This window comes from Sinocyclocheilus grahami, unplaced genomic scaffold (genome assembly GCF_001515645.1).
Source record: "Sinocyclocheilus grahami isolate Dianchi unplaced genomic scaffold, SAMN03320097.WGS_v1.1 scaffold31.1, whole genome shotgun sequence".
NCBI lineage: Eukaryota > Metazoa > Chordata > Actinopteri > Cypriniformes > Cyprinidae > Sinocyclocheilus > Sinocyclocheilus grahami.
Window position 1 is genome coordinate 4,983,334 of NW_015505210.1, and position 19,956 is coordinate 5,003,289.

The 19,956-nt window shown below is 36.6% G+C and overlaps 1 protein-coding gene across 1 annotated transcript; it reads right to left on the minus strand.

Annotated features, from left to right (window-relative positions):
- Nucleotides 1-9,254: 9,254 nt before the first annotated feature.
- Nucleotides 9,255-16,885, minus strand: LOC107576263 (eukaryotic translation initiation factor 3 subunit M-like). The gene is made up of 11 exons (XM_016262481.1): nt 16,880-16,885; nt 15,983-16,115; nt 15,751-15,889; nt 15,541-15,664; nt 13,948-14,042; nt 13,778-13,861; nt 13,597-13,696; nt 13,422-13,503; nt 9,889-10,032; nt 9,569-9,629; nt 9,255-9,431 (listed from the first exon to the last, which is right to left on the minus strand). The coding sequence occupies exons 1-11, from the start codon at nt 16,883-16,885 to the stop codon at nt 9,308-9,310; spliced, it is 1,092 nt and encodes a 363-aa protein (XP_016117967.1). The 3' UTR covers nt 9,255-9,307.
- Nucleotides 16,886-19,956: the final 3,071 nt, after the last annotated feature.

Consider the following 19,956-nt stretch of genomic DNA (forward strand, 5'->3'; position numbering starts at 1 on the left):
AATCATCATGGGACTTCTGCATGACTCTTACTGGAGAACTTTTCAATTCAGTGCCTTATTCATATGGCATGCTTTCCCTGTTTGCTCAAACAGTCTAGAAAGACTTTCTCAACTTTTTGTTATTATTATTATATAAGCCTATAAATGCCGAGGTCCGGATCTCACAGATCTCATTCTGGGAACGGCAGTGTGTTCAACTCTGTTTTTATACAGTCTATGGCAGAGTTCCTCAAATCTTGCCCTGGTGGGCCAATGCGCTGCAGAGTTTAGCTCCAACCCTGATCAAACTCACCTACCTGTGATTTTCTAATGATCCTGAAGACATTGATTAGCATGCTCAGGTGTGTTTGATTAGGGTTAGAGCTAAACTCTGCAGGAAAGTTTATCTCGTGGGCCAGATTTGAGGATCCGTGGTCTATGGTTTAAAGGGGTCATATGATGTTGCTAAAAAGAACATTATTTTGTGTATTTGGTGTAATGAAATGTGTTTATGCGGTTTAAGGTAAAAAAACCACATTATTTTCCACATACTGTACATAATTGTTTCTCCTCTATGCCCCGCTTTTCTGAAACGCGTCGATTTTTACAAAGCTCATCTGTCTGAAAAGCAAGGTGAGCTGTGATTGGACAGCTATCCAGTGCGTTATGATTGGCCGAATACCTGAAGCGTGTGACGGAAATGTTGCGCCCCTACCATACTGTGATGATGCCCTGTCCGGCTGGAGCGATGATTCACAAACATGAAAACCCATTATAAACGAGGTATTTGTTGCATCCAGTGGGGACATAATTATAGATTTGAATGACTTATACTGTCTTTTAACGTGTTGCGTTGCATCGCGCTGCGTAAACATAAAATATTAAAGGGCGGCGGCAACAACAACACTACAGCAAGAATAAAAGTTACGCCTTCTTTCTTTGCATGAACATTTGGGCGGTGTTATGCAAATCTTCCCACATAGTGACGTAGATATAGAAAGAATAATAAAGAAATCTTGAATATGTGGGGGAATTGACCTATCGGTAAGCCCCTCTCCTCGAATGCAGATGAGACCATGGCCGTTAACTACCAGCTGCACGGGGACCAGAAATCAGACATCTTTAGGTTTCAGTGCCATAGAGAAACACTGGAAGATCCGAAGATTTCATCGGTTTAATGGTGTTTATGCTACAAAAATGGAAAACCGATGTGCCTGGGGTACTTGTAACACCGTTTCCATGTATCCTGAGAGGATGGGCAATGGAATTTATATTATTCAATTACCTTAACCCAAACAAAACGGAGCAAAATCGCACGTCAAAGGCGGAGTTCCAGAACACACCCACCGACTGCGTAATCCCCACGGACCAATAATTAATTTTTTTCTTTTCATTTAATTTATGGGCACCTTTCAAGACACTCAAGGACACCCTACAATAATAAAATACATAATTAACAGAAGAAAAAAACAAACAATACAACACAAACAATAATACAAAGAAAAGCAATACCCAATAACATAACTAAATCACTCAGGATAGGCTAATCTAAAAAAATGAGTTTTGAGACGTGATTTAAAAATTGAGAGACTAAAACTATTACGTATGTCCTGAGGTAGAGTATTCCAAATTGTCAGAGCATTGCAACTAAACTCTACCTCCCATGGTAGTCAAATGAACAGATGGTACAACAAGAATCACAGAAGCAGAAGACCTGAGAGATCGGGTAGGTGAATACACATGAAGTAGTTCACTCAGATATGAAGGTGCTAGATTGTGAAGAGCCTTATTAGTGAAAAGTAAAATCTTAAATTGAATTCGATATCTAATTGGAAGCCAATGAAGGTGCCTTAAAACTGGAGTAATATGCTCATTCAATAGTGTTCATGTAATGATCCGAGCCACTGAATTCTGAACCATCTGAAGTTTATGAATACGTTTCTGTGAAACACCACTGAGAAGAGAATTACAGTAATCAATTCGAGACGTAACTAATGCATGTGCAAGGACAGCAGTACCATTAGCAGAAAGAGATGGTCGAAGACGATTGATATTTCACAGATAGTAATATGCTGACCATGTAATATTATTTACATGTGCCTCAAAAGACAGAGTGCTGTCAAGGATCACACCAAGACTCTTAACCTGAGAAGGAGAGATAACAGAATCGTCAATAGTAAGTGTAAAACTTCCATGATTATGCAGTTTTGATTTAGCACCTACTAATAAGATTTCAGCTTCTCATCATTAACTTTGAGAAAATTGCATGTAAACCATGATTTAATTTCAGAAAGACAAAGCAAAAGGGAGGAAGACGGTAATACTGAATTAGGCTTCGAAGACATATAGAGCTGGGTATCATCTGCGTAAAAGTGAAAGTTTATATTAAACTTACGGAAAATCTGTCCTAGAGGCAAGAAATAAACAATGAACAGAAGAGGGCCCAACACGGAGCCTTGAGGCACACCACTGGTTATCTGAGATATCCGCGATTTAAATTTTTTTATCTGAACGAACTGAGTCCGACCAGATAAATATGATTTAAACCAATCAAGGGGGATACCAGTGATTCCAATAGAAATCAACCTCTGCAATAAAATACTATGTGAGATAGTGTCAAAAGCTGCAGTTAAATCGAGAAGAATGAGTATTGATAAAAGTCCAGAATCCGCAGCCATTAAGAGATCATTTGTGACTTTAATAAGTGTCTCCGTGCTATGATATGGACGATAGGCAGACTGAAATTGCTCAAACAAGTTATTCTCCATTAAATGAGCATGTACCAGCTGAGCAACAATTTTTTTCCAGTAATTTCGAAAGAAAAGGTCAATTAGAAATGGGTCGAAAGTTTTCTGGGTTATTAAGATCCGCACCAAGTTTCTTAAGTATGGGAGTTATAGCTGCTACTTTAAAGGATGAAGGAATAGTACCAGTGATAAGACAAGAATGTATGATTTGAGTTATCAGTGGTAACAAGGAAGGTAAACAAAACTTAAGATGTGTGGGAATAGGGTCTAACTGACAGGTAGTAAATTTAGATTTTTGGACACATTCCACTATTTCATTAGCCGTAGGCAAATCAAAACTAGAAAAAGCAGTTAAAGTGGAAACATCCTGAAACGAGAAGAATGAACCACATGCCCCATTATTGTGAGTTAAATTCTTTTGAATAGTTTCAATTTTATCACTAAAATAAGTCATAAAAGTATCACATATAGTATTAGAATGTGAATGTAATGAAAAAACATCTGGTGGTCTCAAAATATTATTCATTGTAGAGAACAATATTTTTGTATTCCACCATCAGAGTTTATCAAATTGGCATAATAATTTGTTTTAGCAGTAGAAAGGGCTTCTTTGTAGTCTCTAATACGGTGATCATACATTTCCTTGTGTACAATTAAACCAGATCTCTCTTTGAGCAATTTTTGATACAGTTAATTTGGCACTGAAAGACACAAGTTTATGATCAGATATGGACAGGTCACGTGAACTACAATTAAAAGGTGTTATTCCAGTGCAACAAATAAGATCAAGTATGTGACCTTTTGAATGAGTTGGAAAATCAATAAACTGTTTCAGTCCAAAGCTATCCAAGCATGATAGAAAGTCTTTTGTATCAGTAGCAGTAGCTTTATCAACATGGATGTTAAAATCACCAACCATAATCACATTTGGAGAAACAGAACATAAAGTTTAAAAAGCTGAAAGTTCAGTTAAAAAGTTAGTCTAGCACTGCAGGATTTGAGTCCCTGGCGGCGCAGTGTGTTACTGATGGTAGCCTTTGTTACTTTGGTCCCAGCTCTCTGCAGGTCATTCACTAGGTCCCCTCGTGTGGTTCTGGGATTTTTGCTCACAGTTCTTGTGATCATTTTGACCCCACGGGGTGAGATCTTGCGTGGAGCCCCAGATCGAGGGAGATTATCAGTGGTCTTGTATGTCTTCCATTTTCTAATAATTGCTCCCACAGTTGATTTCTTCACACCAAGCTGCTTACCTATTGCAGATTCAGTCTTCCCAGCCTGGTGCAGGTCTACAATTTTGTTTCTGGTGTCCTTTGACAGCTCTTTGGTCTTGGCCATGGTGGAGTTTGGAGTGTGACTGTTTGAGGTTGTGGACAGGTGTCTTTTATACTGATAAAGAGTTCAAACAGATGCTATTAATACAGGTAACGTGTGGAGGACAGAGGAGCCTCTTAAAGAAGAAGTTACAGGTCTGTGAGGGCCAGAAATCTTGCTTGTTTGTAGGTGACCAAATACTTATTTTACCGAGGAATTTACCAATTAATTCTTTCAAAATCCTACAATGTGATTTTCTGGATTTTTTTTTTCTCATTTTCTCATAGTTGAGGTATACCTATGATGAAAATTCCAGGCCTCTCTCATCTTTTTAAGTGGGAGAACTTGCACAATTGGTGGCTGACTAAATACTTTTTTGCCCCACTGTATATAGCATTGTTAGACCGCCACCTCGACCCGAGACTCGGGGCTGACATGCATAAGCAAAACCTGGAGGAATGGACTGATTCAGCTGAGAAAAGTCATTGTGTTGCTGCCATGTCTCAGTCAAACAGAAAAAACAATGGTAGCTCAAAAGGTGTTTAGGAGGCAAAACGAACTCCCCCAAAAAGTTTGCTTTGGTGAGCGGTTTCGAACTGCCAAAATGAACTCAAAACGAACTTCGTTTCGGCCTGATTTTGTTTGAAATGACGTCATTTCAGTTCGTTCTTTGATTTCGTTTGAAGTATATTAAGTGAATAAAATGCAATATTTGTCAAGAGACATTTTCATGAAGCAACAGAAACACTTCTATGGCAAGCCGTTTTAGCTTAAAATATTCCAAGCATTACTCGTCGTAATTGCATTTTTACTAGTAACAATTCAATTAGAGAGCTCTACAATTCAATTATTTCTAGTAACAATGCCAATTAGAGAGCTCTCTAAATCTATTTTAACTAGTTACAAATGCAATAAGAGAGCTTTCTTATTTAATTAGTGAGCTCTGCAATTGCATTCTTACTAGTAAGAACTGAATTAGAGAGCTCTACAATTCAATTATTTCTAGTAACAATGCCAATTAGAGAGCTCTCTAAATCTATTTTAACTAGTTACAAATGCAATAAGAGAGCTTTCTTATTTAATTAGTGAGCTCTGCAATTGCATTCTTACTAGTAAGAACTGAATTAGAGAGCTCTCTAATTCAGTTCTTATTAGTAACAAGTATGATTATAGAGCTCTCTAATTCAGTTCTTTATTTCCGATAGGACAGTATAAGTTAATTGGGGGGAGGGGGTGCGGGATGGGACTCAAACTCAGGATACCGTAGCGCAACGGTGTTATTGATGGACTGCCCACAAGGCTATCGGGACAGACAGTCACCTGTTTTATGAATATGCATGGCAATTATCATAATGAGGTCGCGCTGAAAAGAGAGCTCTACAATGCAATTCTTACTAGTAACAATTCAATTAGAGAGCTCTGCAATTGCATTCTTACTAGTAACAATTAATTAGAGAGCTCTATAATTCAGTTCTTACTAGTAAAGATTACAATTAGAGAGCTCTCTAATTCAGTTCTTACTAGTAACAATTGACTTATAGAGCTCTCTAACTGAATTAGAGAGCTCTGCAATTACATTCTTACTAGTAAGAATTCAATTAGAGAGCTCTACAGTTCAATCCTCATTAGTAAGAAATCCAATTACAGAGCTCTCTAATTCAATTGTTACTAGTAAGAATTCCAATTACAGAGCTCTCTAATTCAAATACAGAGCTCTGCAATTACATTCTTACTAGTAACAATTGAATTAGAGAGCTGTCTAATTTAGTTCTTACTAGTAACAATTGAATTAGAGAGCTGTCTAATTTAGTTCTTACTAGTAACAATTGAATTAGAGAGCTGTCTAATTTAGTTCTTACTAGTAACAATTGAATTAGAGAGCTCTGCAATTGCATTCTTACTAGTAAGAATTCCAATTACAGAGCTCTCTAATTCAATTGTTACTAGTAAGAACTAAATTAGACAGCTCTCTAATTCAAATACAGAGCTCTGCAATTAAGCGTATATTTAATTAGTTTTTTACTAGTAAAAATTAAATTATAGAGCTCTGTAATTGCATTTTTACTTGTAAGAATTAAATTAGAGAGCTCTCTAATTGCAATTGTTCCTAGTAAAAATTGAATTAGAGAGCTCTCTAATTGGAATTCTTATTAGTAAAAACTAAATTAGAGAGCTCTCTAATTGTAATACTTACTAGTCAAATTTCAATTGTAGAGCTCTGTAATTAAAAATGAATGGAAGTCAATGGAAACATATGACTAGTAAAAATTCATTAGTAGAGCTCTCTAATTGAGATTGTTACTAGTAAGCATTGAATTAGAGAGCTCTGTAATGGGAATTCTTACAAGTAATAATTGAATTAGAGAGCTCTCTAATCATAATTGTTACTAGTAAAACTAAATAAGAGAGCTCTCTAACTGGCATTGTTACTAGAAAGAATTTAATTGTAGAGATCTCTAACTGAATTGGTACTAGTAAAAATGCAATAACGACGAGTAACACTGGGATTATTTTAAGCTAAAACAGCTTGCCATACACTTCATATACTGCAGCACCTGTACAAGAATGAAGTTGGCGCGGCGACGCACTTGCAGCTGCGGAGTGCAAAAATACATGCTATTTACACTAAGCAATTAGACGCTATTCACACTAAGTGAAAATAGCATATTTTCTTAGCGATAGATGTAGGGTTGAACTTCAGAAAAGGAAAATATGGGACAATCGTGGTTTTTCATAGAAAAATAAGGGACAGAATAAGGGACACACACACAGGACTATATATATATCTATCTATATACACACACACACACACACACAGGTATATATATTTTAGATCTGTCTCTTATGCTCATCATCAATGCTGTATTTTTATTTTTTTTAAATACAGAAAAAAATGTAATATTGTGAAATATTATTGCAATTTCTGACATTGGTTTCCTATCTTATTATACTTTAAAATATAATTTATTTCTGTGACGCAGCACTGAATTTTCAGTATTATTAGACCTACTCCAGTCCTCAGTGTCACATGATCCTTTAGAAATCATTCTTATGCTGATTTATTATCAGTGTTGAAACTTGTGCTGCTTAATATTTGTTGGAACCTGTGTTCCATAAATAAAAAGTTAAAAAGAACAGAATTTATTCAAAATAGAAATCTTTTCGAACAAAATGAGCATAACAGATAGACGTTATAAAATCGTAATTATTCCAAACTTTGGCCGGTAGTGTAACGTCTCATCCCTCTGGTTATGTAATGGACAGAAGTGGTCAGATATGCTGTGAATGATGTGCGGCGGCACCAGATGTGGCCACGCTTCTTCAAATAAAAATAAATAATTATCTTTTACGCAAGTATGCCACTTCAATATACAGCACGAAACATTCAAAGCATAAATTGCAAGTTTTACCTACAGAGTGAATTATATTCGAAGTATTATTCTTTTATTTTGTAAAGCCATCCTGTGCTTAAAACTATCCTAAGGGATGAATTCAAACCTACTTTAGACGAGAACAACAAAAGGCAAAGTCTCTGCTTAAAACTTACATTGAATTCAAGGTGTTACTCGTGTGTGAACTTAAGGAGAACAGAATTCTGCTTAATATTTTTTTGGAACCTGTGTTCCATAAATAAAATAAAAAGTTAAAAAGAACAGAATTTATTCAAAATAGAAATCTTTTCGAACAAAATGAGCATAACAGATAGACGTTATAAAATCGTAATTATTCCAAACTTTGGCCGGTAGTGTAACGTCTCATCCCTCTGGTTATGTAATGGACAGAAGTGGTCAGATATGCTGTGAATGATGTGCGGCGGCACCAGATGTGGCCACGCTTCTTCAAATAAAAATAAATAATTATCTTTTACGCAAGTATGCCACTTCAATATACAGCACGAAACATTCAAAGCATAAATTGCAAGTTTTACCTACAGAGTGAATTATATTCGAAGTATTATTCTTTTATTTTGTAAAGCCATCCTGTGCTTAAAACTATCCTAAGGGATGAATTCAAACCTACTTTAGACGAGAACAACAAAAGGCAAAGTCTCTGCTTAAAACTTACATTGAATTCAAGGTGTTACTCGTGTGTGAACTTAAGGAGAACAGAATTGACATCCTCTAATGCAATGAAATTCATTTTTAAGTGTGCCTTAAGTGCCTAAGTGCTTTGTGGGGCCACCAGAGAGATAAGAAACATTAACTACAACTCTCAGAGCAGAAATATGATTCACCCTGTATCAGATCATGATAAAGCGGGGTCATGAAATCGGATACAGTGGATAGAGAAAAGGAGACATAACTGGTAAATCTCAAACAACACATCGTTTGGGTATGAACTGTTAACCTGGGATAGTGAGTGCAAATGGAGAGGGGAAGGAAGAGGGAAAGTTTTGCATTTCATTGAAACATTTCTCACACAATTGATCTCAACCTTAAAGTGTTCAGCATCAAAATCAACCGTGCTGAAAATGTGTTGAATTTGACTTGCATGCTTTGCAACTATTAACATGTCTAGTAAAAGGATTTAAAAAATGTCTTTATCATAATATCCTCTCATTTCTAGAGTTAATCTTTATCCTGTTAAATAAAGACATGTAGTTGAATCTAGTGACCAGGGCATTCTGTCTGTCTCTCTTATTCACTTCCAGTTTCTGCAGACCATTTCCTTCATCATTCACATCCCTTCAGTCTTTGACACTCAATTATGGAGGTATTCTACCTCAATGGCTGTATCCCAAATTGCATACTCTCAGTAAAAACAATCAAATCATGTGGCTTCAGATAGCAAAGTATCCATCAGATGTGCACTTCAGAATCACTAGTATGTCACCCAGGTACTTTGTAACTTTTTGGACTTACTGCGGTGTTCACAGTTATCTGCACACATTATATTTGGGTAGTACGCAAATTTGGATGCTGCCAAGGTGTCTTCCTGATTTTTAAGTTAGTAAGTTACTGAGAATACTAATGGAGAGGTGCTATTACTTCATGTGATTGGACTTAAATGGCTTTTATCAAATCAGTATTTCAAGACCATTTATACATTGAAGTACTCATGTAATAAGTGGGATAATGTTAATTCAGTCGGTCACTATAATAAATAAACCCTTTCAGAGTGATAACACACCAGTGGACCCTGAAGGGGGTTCGTTTTACAATAATGACCATCTGACTGTCCATTATCCTTTATACAGCACTGACAGTGAAGCAGAAACATGGTCTTCATGGGTGTTTTATTGGATGTGTATACAAACAGAAGCAGCTGTGTCAGGCAGTGGGAGAGAGCGTCTGAAGGCTGCTCTTCACGGTAGCCAGATTCTGTTTCCAGGAGCACAGTGTGTCATTCAGCTGCTGCCACTGCTGTTTGCCAAAGGTGCGGTGTGTGCTGTGGCTACAGGAAGTGAGACAAAAGCCAATCATGTCATGGCTTCAAACACAACCCTTACTACTATTGCTTACCATCTTAGTGTATTTGTATTTTCCTAGTGTTTTCAATTTGTCTGAAATCAAAACTAGGTAATGACTTACCTCACCACGACCTTCCGCTGTGTCTGGTCAATCTTGCAATAGACCATTTTGGTCCGAACAGCTAGAAATTCACATGAATACACGGTAAGTATGTGTGGTTGTACAAAAACATGGACGCAAAGCTTTTTGAACATTCAATTTACATACACAGTTGAGCTTAGGTTATACTTGATTGTCCCAGTCAGAGAAATTTGTGTTGGACTCAGAACACTGCAGCCGAATGCATAAATGACCACATGCAGACATAACATGTAGTGACAAAACAGTTACTTTTAAAATATAGTGTTTAAATAGTCTGCAAAAGCAGTGCAGAGCCGTACCGTCAATGACGAAGGCCTCCACATCTTCAGCACCGATCTGCAGCTCCTGCTGCATGGTGTCAAACGAGATCTCCTTCATCTCTACCGCCATGCCCATGAACGTCAACAGCCTCATTTTGGCCATGTTCTGCTCATGAGACAAACCTGAAAACACAACATGAAGCATTCGGTATTTCATTTGATCCTCAAAGCAACATTACGCCACTGGACTGTGCTTTAAATAAGTCACAATGACGCTTCACCCCAAAAAATTTAAAAAAAAATTTATATATCATATAACATGAAATTGATCAAAATGTTACTGCTACTGAAAAAAATAAAAATAATAATAAATTATATATTTTACAGTAGCACATTGCAAAAAAACACATTTTTTAAACATTTTGATCAATTTCATGTTTTATATATTTTTATACATGTTGATTTTTTTTAGATTGCAAATAATTACATTCTGTGGCATTATGAACTACGTAAATTAGACTATGCATTTAAATATTAATAAAATATTTAAAACTAAAATATTTATCTAGCAATCTCTATTCTAAATCTATTCTAAAAAACGTGTCCATTTTAGACTTGCACTATTCATTTACCAACTGCTTTTTGTATTCTATCTAGGTTTTCTTTTTATTTATTTTATACAATTAACAAGCAAAAAAGGCCTCTAACACTAGCTTGCTCTATTTTTTTCGATTCTATCGGTTTTCTTTTTATTTATTATATAATTTAAAATAAAAAACCCTTGGTACGTGTACTACGCTAAGCTAACTGAGACTTGTTATAGCACTTGCTTCCATTGTTCTCATTTGTAAGTCGCTTTGGATAAAAGCATCTGCTAAATGACTAAACGTAAATGTAAAATAAAAAGCATATTTTATTGGCAATGACTTCAGGCAATCAATAGTCATAGTAATGATCAATACTGTATTGTTCCTGATTCAATTAGATCATTCGCAAAGATTCTGATGGGAAAAATACGATGAAAAATTGGGCGGTCACTAGCTAGGTTTCCATCCAAAGATTCAAATTAAACTTATGCGCATTACGCGCATTATGCACATAAAGCACCGTTTCCATCCAGCGTTTTTTTTATGCGATATTACAAATTGTGCATAAAAATAGGTGGATGGAAACAGCTACCGTTACGCTCTGTTAAGATGTTATTGGACGTTGGCTGAAGAAGACGCTGACAGACTACAAATATTCACCGTTTCACCCTCTCAACAGAAAATCTGTTTACGTTAATTATAAAATCATCAAATGAGAAGAAGGTCATGGAGTCGTTCCCTTTTGGGTTCAGAGGGAGGTGCTCACTGTTAGATCAACACTTCATCAGGACTGGTCTGAATTGCCTGTCGCTGGTCAATGGCAGGGAGGATCCTGCTCTAATTAACGTTTGCCTTTTAAAAGAGCCAAAACTGCTGAGACTCAAATTCCACCGGCCCAGTGACACCACAGAGAACAGAAACTCATGTGAGCCTGTGCTCAACACTCCACTGCATTTAAAAACAAACAAAAGATGCGCAGCAATGCACAGAAGCCATTTTTAAAATGTTATTTTAAATATGAAGCAACACTCATCAATGCTAATTAACAGTAGCTTTAAAAGTTACTATTATACTAGATTAACCACAGTACAAAATAAATGCTTTTTTCTTTTATGCAAATTAAAAAAAACAAATAACAAAATAAAATTATATGAAGAAATAATGTAACAAAATATAAAATGTGACCCTTGACCACAAAACCAGTCATAAGGGTCAATTTATTTTTTTAAATTGAGATTTATACATCAATAAATAAATAAGCTTTCAATTGATGTATAGTTTGTTATGATAGGACAATATTTGGCTGAGATACAACTATTTTAAAATCTGGAATCTGAAGGTGCAAAACAAATTAAAATAGTGAGAAAATCACATTTTAAAGTTGTCCAAATGAAGTTCTTAGCAATGCATATTACTAATCAAAAATTACGCTTTGAAATTTACACAATATCTTCATGGAACATGATCTTTACTTAATATCCTAATGATTTTTGGCATAAAAGAAAAATCAATCATTTTGACCCATACAATGTATTTTTGGCTTATTGCTACAAATATACCCCAGCGACTTAAGACAAATATGAATAAATAATGTATAATGTTGTTTGGTGTTTTAACACTATGCCAGCATCCATGGCTATTTGAAATAGTATAAAAGTCGACTAGTCTAAAAGCAAGAAACCACCAAAAGATGGTAAGAAAAAAAAGCGTGTAGCATATATAATAGCCTATATTTGAAATACTTAATCTATGAATCACACTGTCAAATCCCTCAATGAATTCTGCTTGCCGCACACTTGCCTCACGTTATAATTTAATTTTAGGCAGTCGATTTATAAAAAAAAAAAAGAAAAAAAAAAAGGAGTATATACTCAACGTCGGCCAAAGCATAGCGTATTTATTCAAATCAGCTGGGGAAATGCAGAACAATGGAAAATCAATCAATAGCCTGACAGAATTCTTAATCTTCATATAAGGTTAGCCAACATATTAAAACACAAGTCAAAAACAATAGGAAGGTTTATCAAAAAATAGCATTAAAACGGCTTTTAAAACGTACTTCGTGTAGGCTATATCGTCTAAAAACAAAATGCAACAATGCCCATTTCACTTACTCAGACCAAGCCTTATTTGTTCAGTGAAATTATCAACGTGGTCTGGTGAAAGACGGGACCTGAGGCGATTAACAATAAAATTCCTGCACTTGAAAAAACGCGCTCGGCAGGAACTGAAGTCGCAGGCACGCAGAGATAATGAAAAGCTGATAGAGTTTCAGAAAGCGCCTGGACATCCCGCACCACCACCGAAGTGGGTCTTCGTTAGAGGAATAGATGGCGCGGGTGGGATCGCAGCACCTCTAAGCTAACGCCTACGTGCCTGTATTGAATATGATCACGCATCGCTCCAGTAGAGTTATTGTAAGACAATTTGACATTGCACAGTTTACACAAAACTTTTCAGCTTCCTTCTAATTCAAAATAATCCCACACCTTCTCGTTTCTCACGTGGTCATTTGTGAACTTGCCGCAACTGACACGAAGAAAACGCATGTGAGGTCTGAGGTAAAAATGTATTAAAAAGAATGTATTATTTTTCAAGTGTTTTATTTTAACTTGTTATTTAAAATGTTTTATGCACTGTTAAAATGACAGTATTTTGAATGATAAAATCATGTTTTTGTTTTTTCTGTCGTGTAATCGACTATTGTTTTCAGTGTCGACTAGTAGGAGCTGTACCGTTTAGTCGACTAGACCCGCACATCCATAATATAATATATATATAATTACTGTAATAATAATAAATAATTAAGATAGCAGATAAAAGGAGTTGAATTTTTTTCTTCATTATGTACCAATTACTTACAAAAGTAGTTCAATCTAATTAAAAACTGACAAATTTACACATTGTGTGTGTACTTTGCATTTTTGTTTATTAGAGTGTCATGGTCATGACTGAATGCTATAAAGACATTCAGACTGCACTCACCGAGAGACTCAATGAAGTCTTTGTTGCTCTGGTAAAACTTCACATATGCAGCAAGCTTTGCACTGACAAAGATAGTCAGGAGCTGGAAGGAGAAAGAGGCGTTTTATTCAGAGGATTTCTGAAAACGATTTAAAGTCTGTATTCAGTTTTTTTTTAAAACTATACATTTTCTTACATCGTGGATGAGTTCTCCCTCCAGGAAACGCACCGGTTTCAAGGCTAGGAGATGGTCGAAGAGATAGGTGTTTGGGTCTTTCAGGGCACGGACGATGCACCTGGGAGAACAGAGCGTAGGTGTAAATCACTAACAAAGACAAAAGCAGATCTGACAGAGAACTGACAAGAGAAGGTCATACCTGTGTGCATCCACTCGGGCTTGTGAAGCATTGTCCTCTGTGTAACTGCCCAGTAACTCCACCATCACTTTAGCTGCAGTTTCACTGAAAGACACAAGAGTGTAAGGTCAAATAAGCAAAAACCACAAGCGGCCTGGACACAGCTGACCTGAAATCAAATGAGCAGCTACCTCTTCTTGCAGTCGACCAGCGCATCATACACCAGACGGAGCAGAGTGTGTTTCTTCTCTGTATCTAGATTCCAGTCTGTGATCCACTTGCGCACCTGCACAGAACACAAAAACCCAATAATGCTGGGAATCATTTCCTCATTACACAAATACTAAGAGAAACGAGCGGTTTGAGGGTTGAAGCTGATGTTGGCTATACAGATTAATCTCAAAGAAATTTGCAGATCATAAGCATATCGAAAGAGAACAGATGTAGGGCGGGGACTTGGATCTATGCATCAGTTGATTGGATGTTCAGATGTGGACGTGGCACTCAAGAGGAAGATAAACATGAGCTTGACATTTTCATAGGATTAAACATTAAGAGATTGATCAAAATAAAAAAAAAAGCAACATATGCACAGGTGTGTTTCTTCTCTGTATCTAGATTCCAGTCTGTGATCCACTTGCGCACCTGCACAGAACACAAAAACCCAATAATGCTGGGAATCATTTCCTCATTACACAAATACTAAGAGAAACGAGCGGTTTGAGGGTTGAAGCTGATGTTGGCTATACAGATTAATCTCAAAGAAATTTGCAGATCATAAGCATATCGAAAGAGAACAGATGTAGGGCGGGGACTTGGATCTATGCATCAGTTGATTGGATGTTCAGATGTGGGCGTGGCACTCAAGAGGCTTGACATTTTCATAGGATTAAACATTAAGAGATTGATAAAAAAAAAAAGCAACATATGCACAGATAAAGTGTTTACAATATGATCCATAACACGCATTTGGAAAACAGATTTTTAGGAAAAAGCCTACTTAAGAAATTTAAACCTAGGTTTTGTTGATTTATTTATACAATAAAAAAAACAAACATTTCCACCCCAAATTCTCATTACTGTAACACACACTTTTTTTACTGTACTTTCCTCATTTACTCAAGGGTAAAAATGTACTCATTCTCTTTACTGTAATACATTCGCACCCATCAGGACACATTTTTTTTTTATCACTAGCAAATGCAGTTTACAGATGATTTCAGTATACTGTACAAATGTGCATTTTAAATACATATTTTGGTAACACTTTACTTGAAGGGGTGTGCATAAGACTGACATGACACCTTCATAATCAAATATGAAGGAGGTTTTATGCATGTTTATGACAACTGTCATTAAGTGTCATTCGCTCAGTTATGTCATTTTAATGCAAATTACATTATTTGACCTAACCCGACCCCTAACCACAGCCCATAACAAAGACATCTCTAACAATGTCATCTTTGCATTAAAAATTACATAACTGAGTGAATGACACTTAATGACAGTTGTCATAAACATGCATAAAAAACCCTTCATATTCATGACATGTGTCTTGTCATGATTATGAAGGTGTCATGTCAGTCTTATGCACACCCCTTCAAGTAAAGTGTAACCCATATTTTCTACATTACAGTAGGCTACTAACTGGAGAAAAGGGACTTAATTTTTCACTTTGTGTTCATTATGAGATGAAATATGAGCAGGACATTTCAAGATATCTTGTAATGCATTTTAAAAGCAGGAAAGGAAATACTATGATATTTTTGACATGATGTCCATACCTGGTCCAGGTCTGTAGGTATGAATGCAATGGCATTGCAGGTGGCCGCCACTTTAATCAGACTGCAGTACACAGTGTGCCTCACCGATGTGTTCTCATCCATACCATGGAACAGATTGCTCAAGCTGAAAACAAAGAGTTTAATTAAAACAAATGAACAAGGTTAGGGAAAAAAAGAGATTCATTTCAACAATACAGCGAAAGCACTCACAGCTGCATCCTGAGCGAGGGCCGCTCACCCTCACGAAACTTCACCAGCTTCTCACATAAACTCTCAATGAGAGCTTCCTGTTTCTCCGTCTCCAGAATCAGCAACAGGGAGACGATGCTGTTCATCACACTCTCCACATCTGCAGAGGAACACAAGAGCGCTTGAAAATGTTCTTGTAATTCTTTGCATGTAACATATAGGTTGTAAAGCTCTAACTTCAGTTATGTCATACCTTTGTCATCGTCTTTGAGGCAGACATCACAGGCTTCAATGATCTGTGCCAGATCTAGGTGCAGCCCTCCTTCTGAGTTCTCCTCAGAGATCTCAGCTCCTTTAGATTTCAGATAGGCCCGGAGCTCTGACGCCTACAAATGAATGAATACAGAAATGAAGCCAGCTCTTACAGTAATCCCACCACGGTGCATCACCAAAAAGCGCCCAAACTCTTCAGACAGGTTACAATCTGTGTCTGTTGTCAATAACAAAAGCAGACACGTGACTACTGATACACAATATCCTGCTGACATTGAAGAAACGGAGTTTCTACCGCAATGCAACCAAACAACACACCTCAAAACAAGTGAAAGGTGACTTTCCACGTATTCCCAACTTCTGAGCCTGCTCGCCTGAAGTTATGGTTGATTGCTCTTCGGCTGACAGTTGAACATTGTGGTGTATTAGAGGTCAAATATGATATAAATACTGTACGGTTTCTCGCACAAACCGATCGTTTCGTGTCTTAGGACATCAATGTGTCGTCACGAGCCGCACAAAATCACGTCATAGATTTTGTTAGCATTGCCATGCATTATACGACTGATAGACTGCAACAGCTGGACTTAAAAATCATAATTTGTGTTCTATTGAAGAAACAAAGTCACCTACATCTTGGATGCCCTGGGGGTAAGCAGATAAACATCACATTTTCATTTTTGGGTGAACTGTCCCTTTAAAGGGCCAGCAAAACGTAGCTTTTTATTGACGCGCGTTAGTGAGTTTGATATAATTAATGCAATTAAGCATATAAAACAGCTTATCATGAAACAGAACTACTGCCCTTGCAGTACAAAATGCAGATCTGAATATATCTGTTTAGTGTTCACCCAAAACAGACGTTAGCTGTATTTACCTCCATGACTTTCAAATTTTTGTTGTTGTTTTCAGTGGAAAAAAAGACACTAAAGTATCTTCATACAATGTAAGTTTGTATTGACCACAGCTCCAAAATAGCATAGCACAGGGGTTTTTCGACCTTTTAGAATTTAGATATATTATACAATATTAAAAAAAAATGCATTACTGTAAGGTATGTTAAAAATCTCATTACTGTCATCACACACACTTTTTTTTACTGTAATTTCCTCATTCAGCCTACTTAAGAGTAAAAATGTACTCATTCTCTTTACTGTAATACAGTCACATATATACACATATACATTTCTTGGTTGTTTTTGTGAGACTCAGCAGGCAAGGAAATACTATGATTATTTTTCAACTGTTTAGATGCAACAGGCCCCTAAATATGATCATCCTCATAACCCCACTTTTAAAAGGTAGTAAGAAAGCTATATATTTTTATGTATAAACAACCAATTTGTACTGTCAAATAAATTAATATGATTGTTGTAATCCAATTTCTGTAAATTTGAATCATAATTGTATTTAGTTTTATACTTTTTACACAGTTTGGTTTGAAACATTTCCAAAGGCACTCTAGCAGTTGTGGCTCCCTGTTTGAAAACTCCTGCCATAATATATACCATCATAAAGGTAGTCAGCATTGTGCGCTATATTCTTCTGAAACCATTGTGAAGGAATATACCAACAGAGACTTCACTGAGTGAGTGAGTTGAACTTGAGAACTGAATTAGTAAATGAATCAGTTTTTTTTAAGCAGGTTCTTTTTAATTACTTGGTTGATCTAGATGATAAATGAGACAATTCATTAACAAATCAGATTTATTCACCGGTCGGAGTTCAACTCACTGATTCAGTGATCTGTTTGCAGCAGTTGCTGAGTTAACTGCTCACTGGGGGAGACTGGCAGTGAGTAATGATGAAAAATGACTACTACTAATAATGACTAATATTTGCTTAAAGCTATCGTATGACATTAGAAGACTAGGAGGAATACATAGAGCACACATTAGGCCTGGACTACTTGTATTCTTTTTTGTGTATGGGTTTTGGATTTTATGTTTACAGTGTTGCACACCTTGTCCTGATATGGATATATACTGAAACCTATAGCCTACTTATACTGCTATATCAGCATCGCACAAAAGCAGCTTTCACTTAAAGATGCCATTGTTGAAGAGCTGTTTGCCATAAAGTACAGTACATAAAACACAGTATTCAGTACATAAAATACAGTATTCAGCTGGCCTTGTGATCGCAAGGTGTGTGCCCCCACAAAAAATTAAAGAGCTCTTATAAGGTTTCTGAAATTACTGCATTTTTATCTCGTCAGTGGACATGATTTTAAAGCTAAAGCGTAAAAAAGTGAGTGTATAAATCGTTATTATAATTTTATAAGGCACCTGGGTAAAATATAAAAAGATTGATTTTACAGTCTTTCATTAATAACAGTTTTTAAATTAAATAAAGATACGTATTGTAGTTTTAAAGGGGTCATATGATGCAATTTCAAGTTTTCCTTTCTCTTTGGAGTGTTACAAGCTGTCCGCGAATAGATAAGATCCCTAAAGTTGCAAAGACTAAAGTCTCAAACCCAAAGAGATATTCTTTATCAAAGTTAAGACTGGTCCACGCCCTCCTAAAATGGCTCGTTCTAACACGCCCCCACATGTCTACGTTGTGTTGGAAGATTTGCATAACACCGCCCAAATGTTTACGCAAAGAAAAAAGGCGTAACTTTGATTCTCGCTGTAATATTGTTGCCGCCGCCGCCGCCATGTCGTGGAGACGCTGTGTGTTTCGCTGTGAAAGCGAAACTACTTTGTTTGGCCTTCCAAAAGAGGATACTAGTGTTGGGTGATATGCTCAATTTTCATAGATTTGTAAATTATTCCATTCCTTTTTTACTCACAATTTGTACAGTGTCCCAACTTTTTTGGAATTGGGTTTGTATTGATTTATTTTCATTGCCTACCTATCCAACCTTCTACCCGTGAAAGTGCACTGGAACGGCAGTCAAACCCGTGACTTCCCACCCGTGAACTCGTACTAGATCGATGTACTCCCAGTTCCGCGCTCTGACGTCACATAGCCCGAGAAACAACAATGGCAGCTCCTTTCTGTCAAGACTGCAGCTGTGCACAAAGCCTATACAGGGGGTAGTGCAAATGTCATACTTGTATCACAGTATGGTGAGGGGCGTAACATTTCAGTTACACGCTTGAGGAATTCGGCCAATTACAACGCACTGGATAGCTGGCCAATCAGAGCACACCTCGCTTTTTCAGACCGACGAGCTTTGTAAAAATCGATGCGTTTCAAAAAGGCGGGGCATAGAGGAGAAACAATAATGTACAGTATGTGGAAAATAATGTGTTTTTTTAACCTTAAACCGCATAAACACATTGCAGTAGACCAAATACACAAAATAATGTTCTTTTTAGCAACGTCATATGACCCCTTTAAACATATCAAATGTATTTTATTTCTTATTCCTTTTTGCCACTTATTAATTTATCTTGTATAAAAAATATACTGCAAACTGTGAATCAGTCTCATTTTCTGTGTTTAATGCATTGCTTACATTTTTAACCTTCAGGTGCATATCATGCGTGCATTTTTTGCACATTCATAAGTACAGACGGGAATTACTGGCACTGAATTGAAGTGAAAGGTATGTACAAGCTTAAGTACTCTGCATTTAACAGGTCATTCTGGGTTTAAAGTTTATGAGTCACATAAGTCATCTGTCCCTAAATAAGGTCTATCTCAGTGTCTGAGTAATTCTTCCAGCATTCGGTTATCAATCTTGCAATTAGAAGATTAAAGCCAAGCTGACCTTGGACACATAAAAGAACAAAGGTGATGGTCTTCTGAAAGTTAGATGATAGTATTACATTTTGAGTGCCAGTATGGGACCACCTTGACAGTTCCTTGTATTCCTATCTGAGGATTTATGCGCGTCCCTCAGGTCAAGGTAATTCCGTTGTCCAATCCTTGGATATTTCTTCCGTGCTGTGTAGGTTGTCCTTACTGTTTTTCTGTAGAGAAGAGGTAGATCTTATAAAA

Bases quoted from the DNA above. Each gene is read 5' to 3' on its own strand.
- LOC107576263 (XM_016262481.1), bottom strand. The intron at 13,862-13,947 runs GTAGCTGCTCAT...TGTGTCTTTCAG, and splicing joins CTGGTCGACTGCAAGAAGAG to TGAAACTGCAGCTAAAGTGA. The intron at 13,697-13,777 runs GTATGACCTTCT...CTGTTCTCCCAG, and splicing joins GCCCGAGTGGATGCACACAG to GTGCATCGTCCGTGCCCTGA.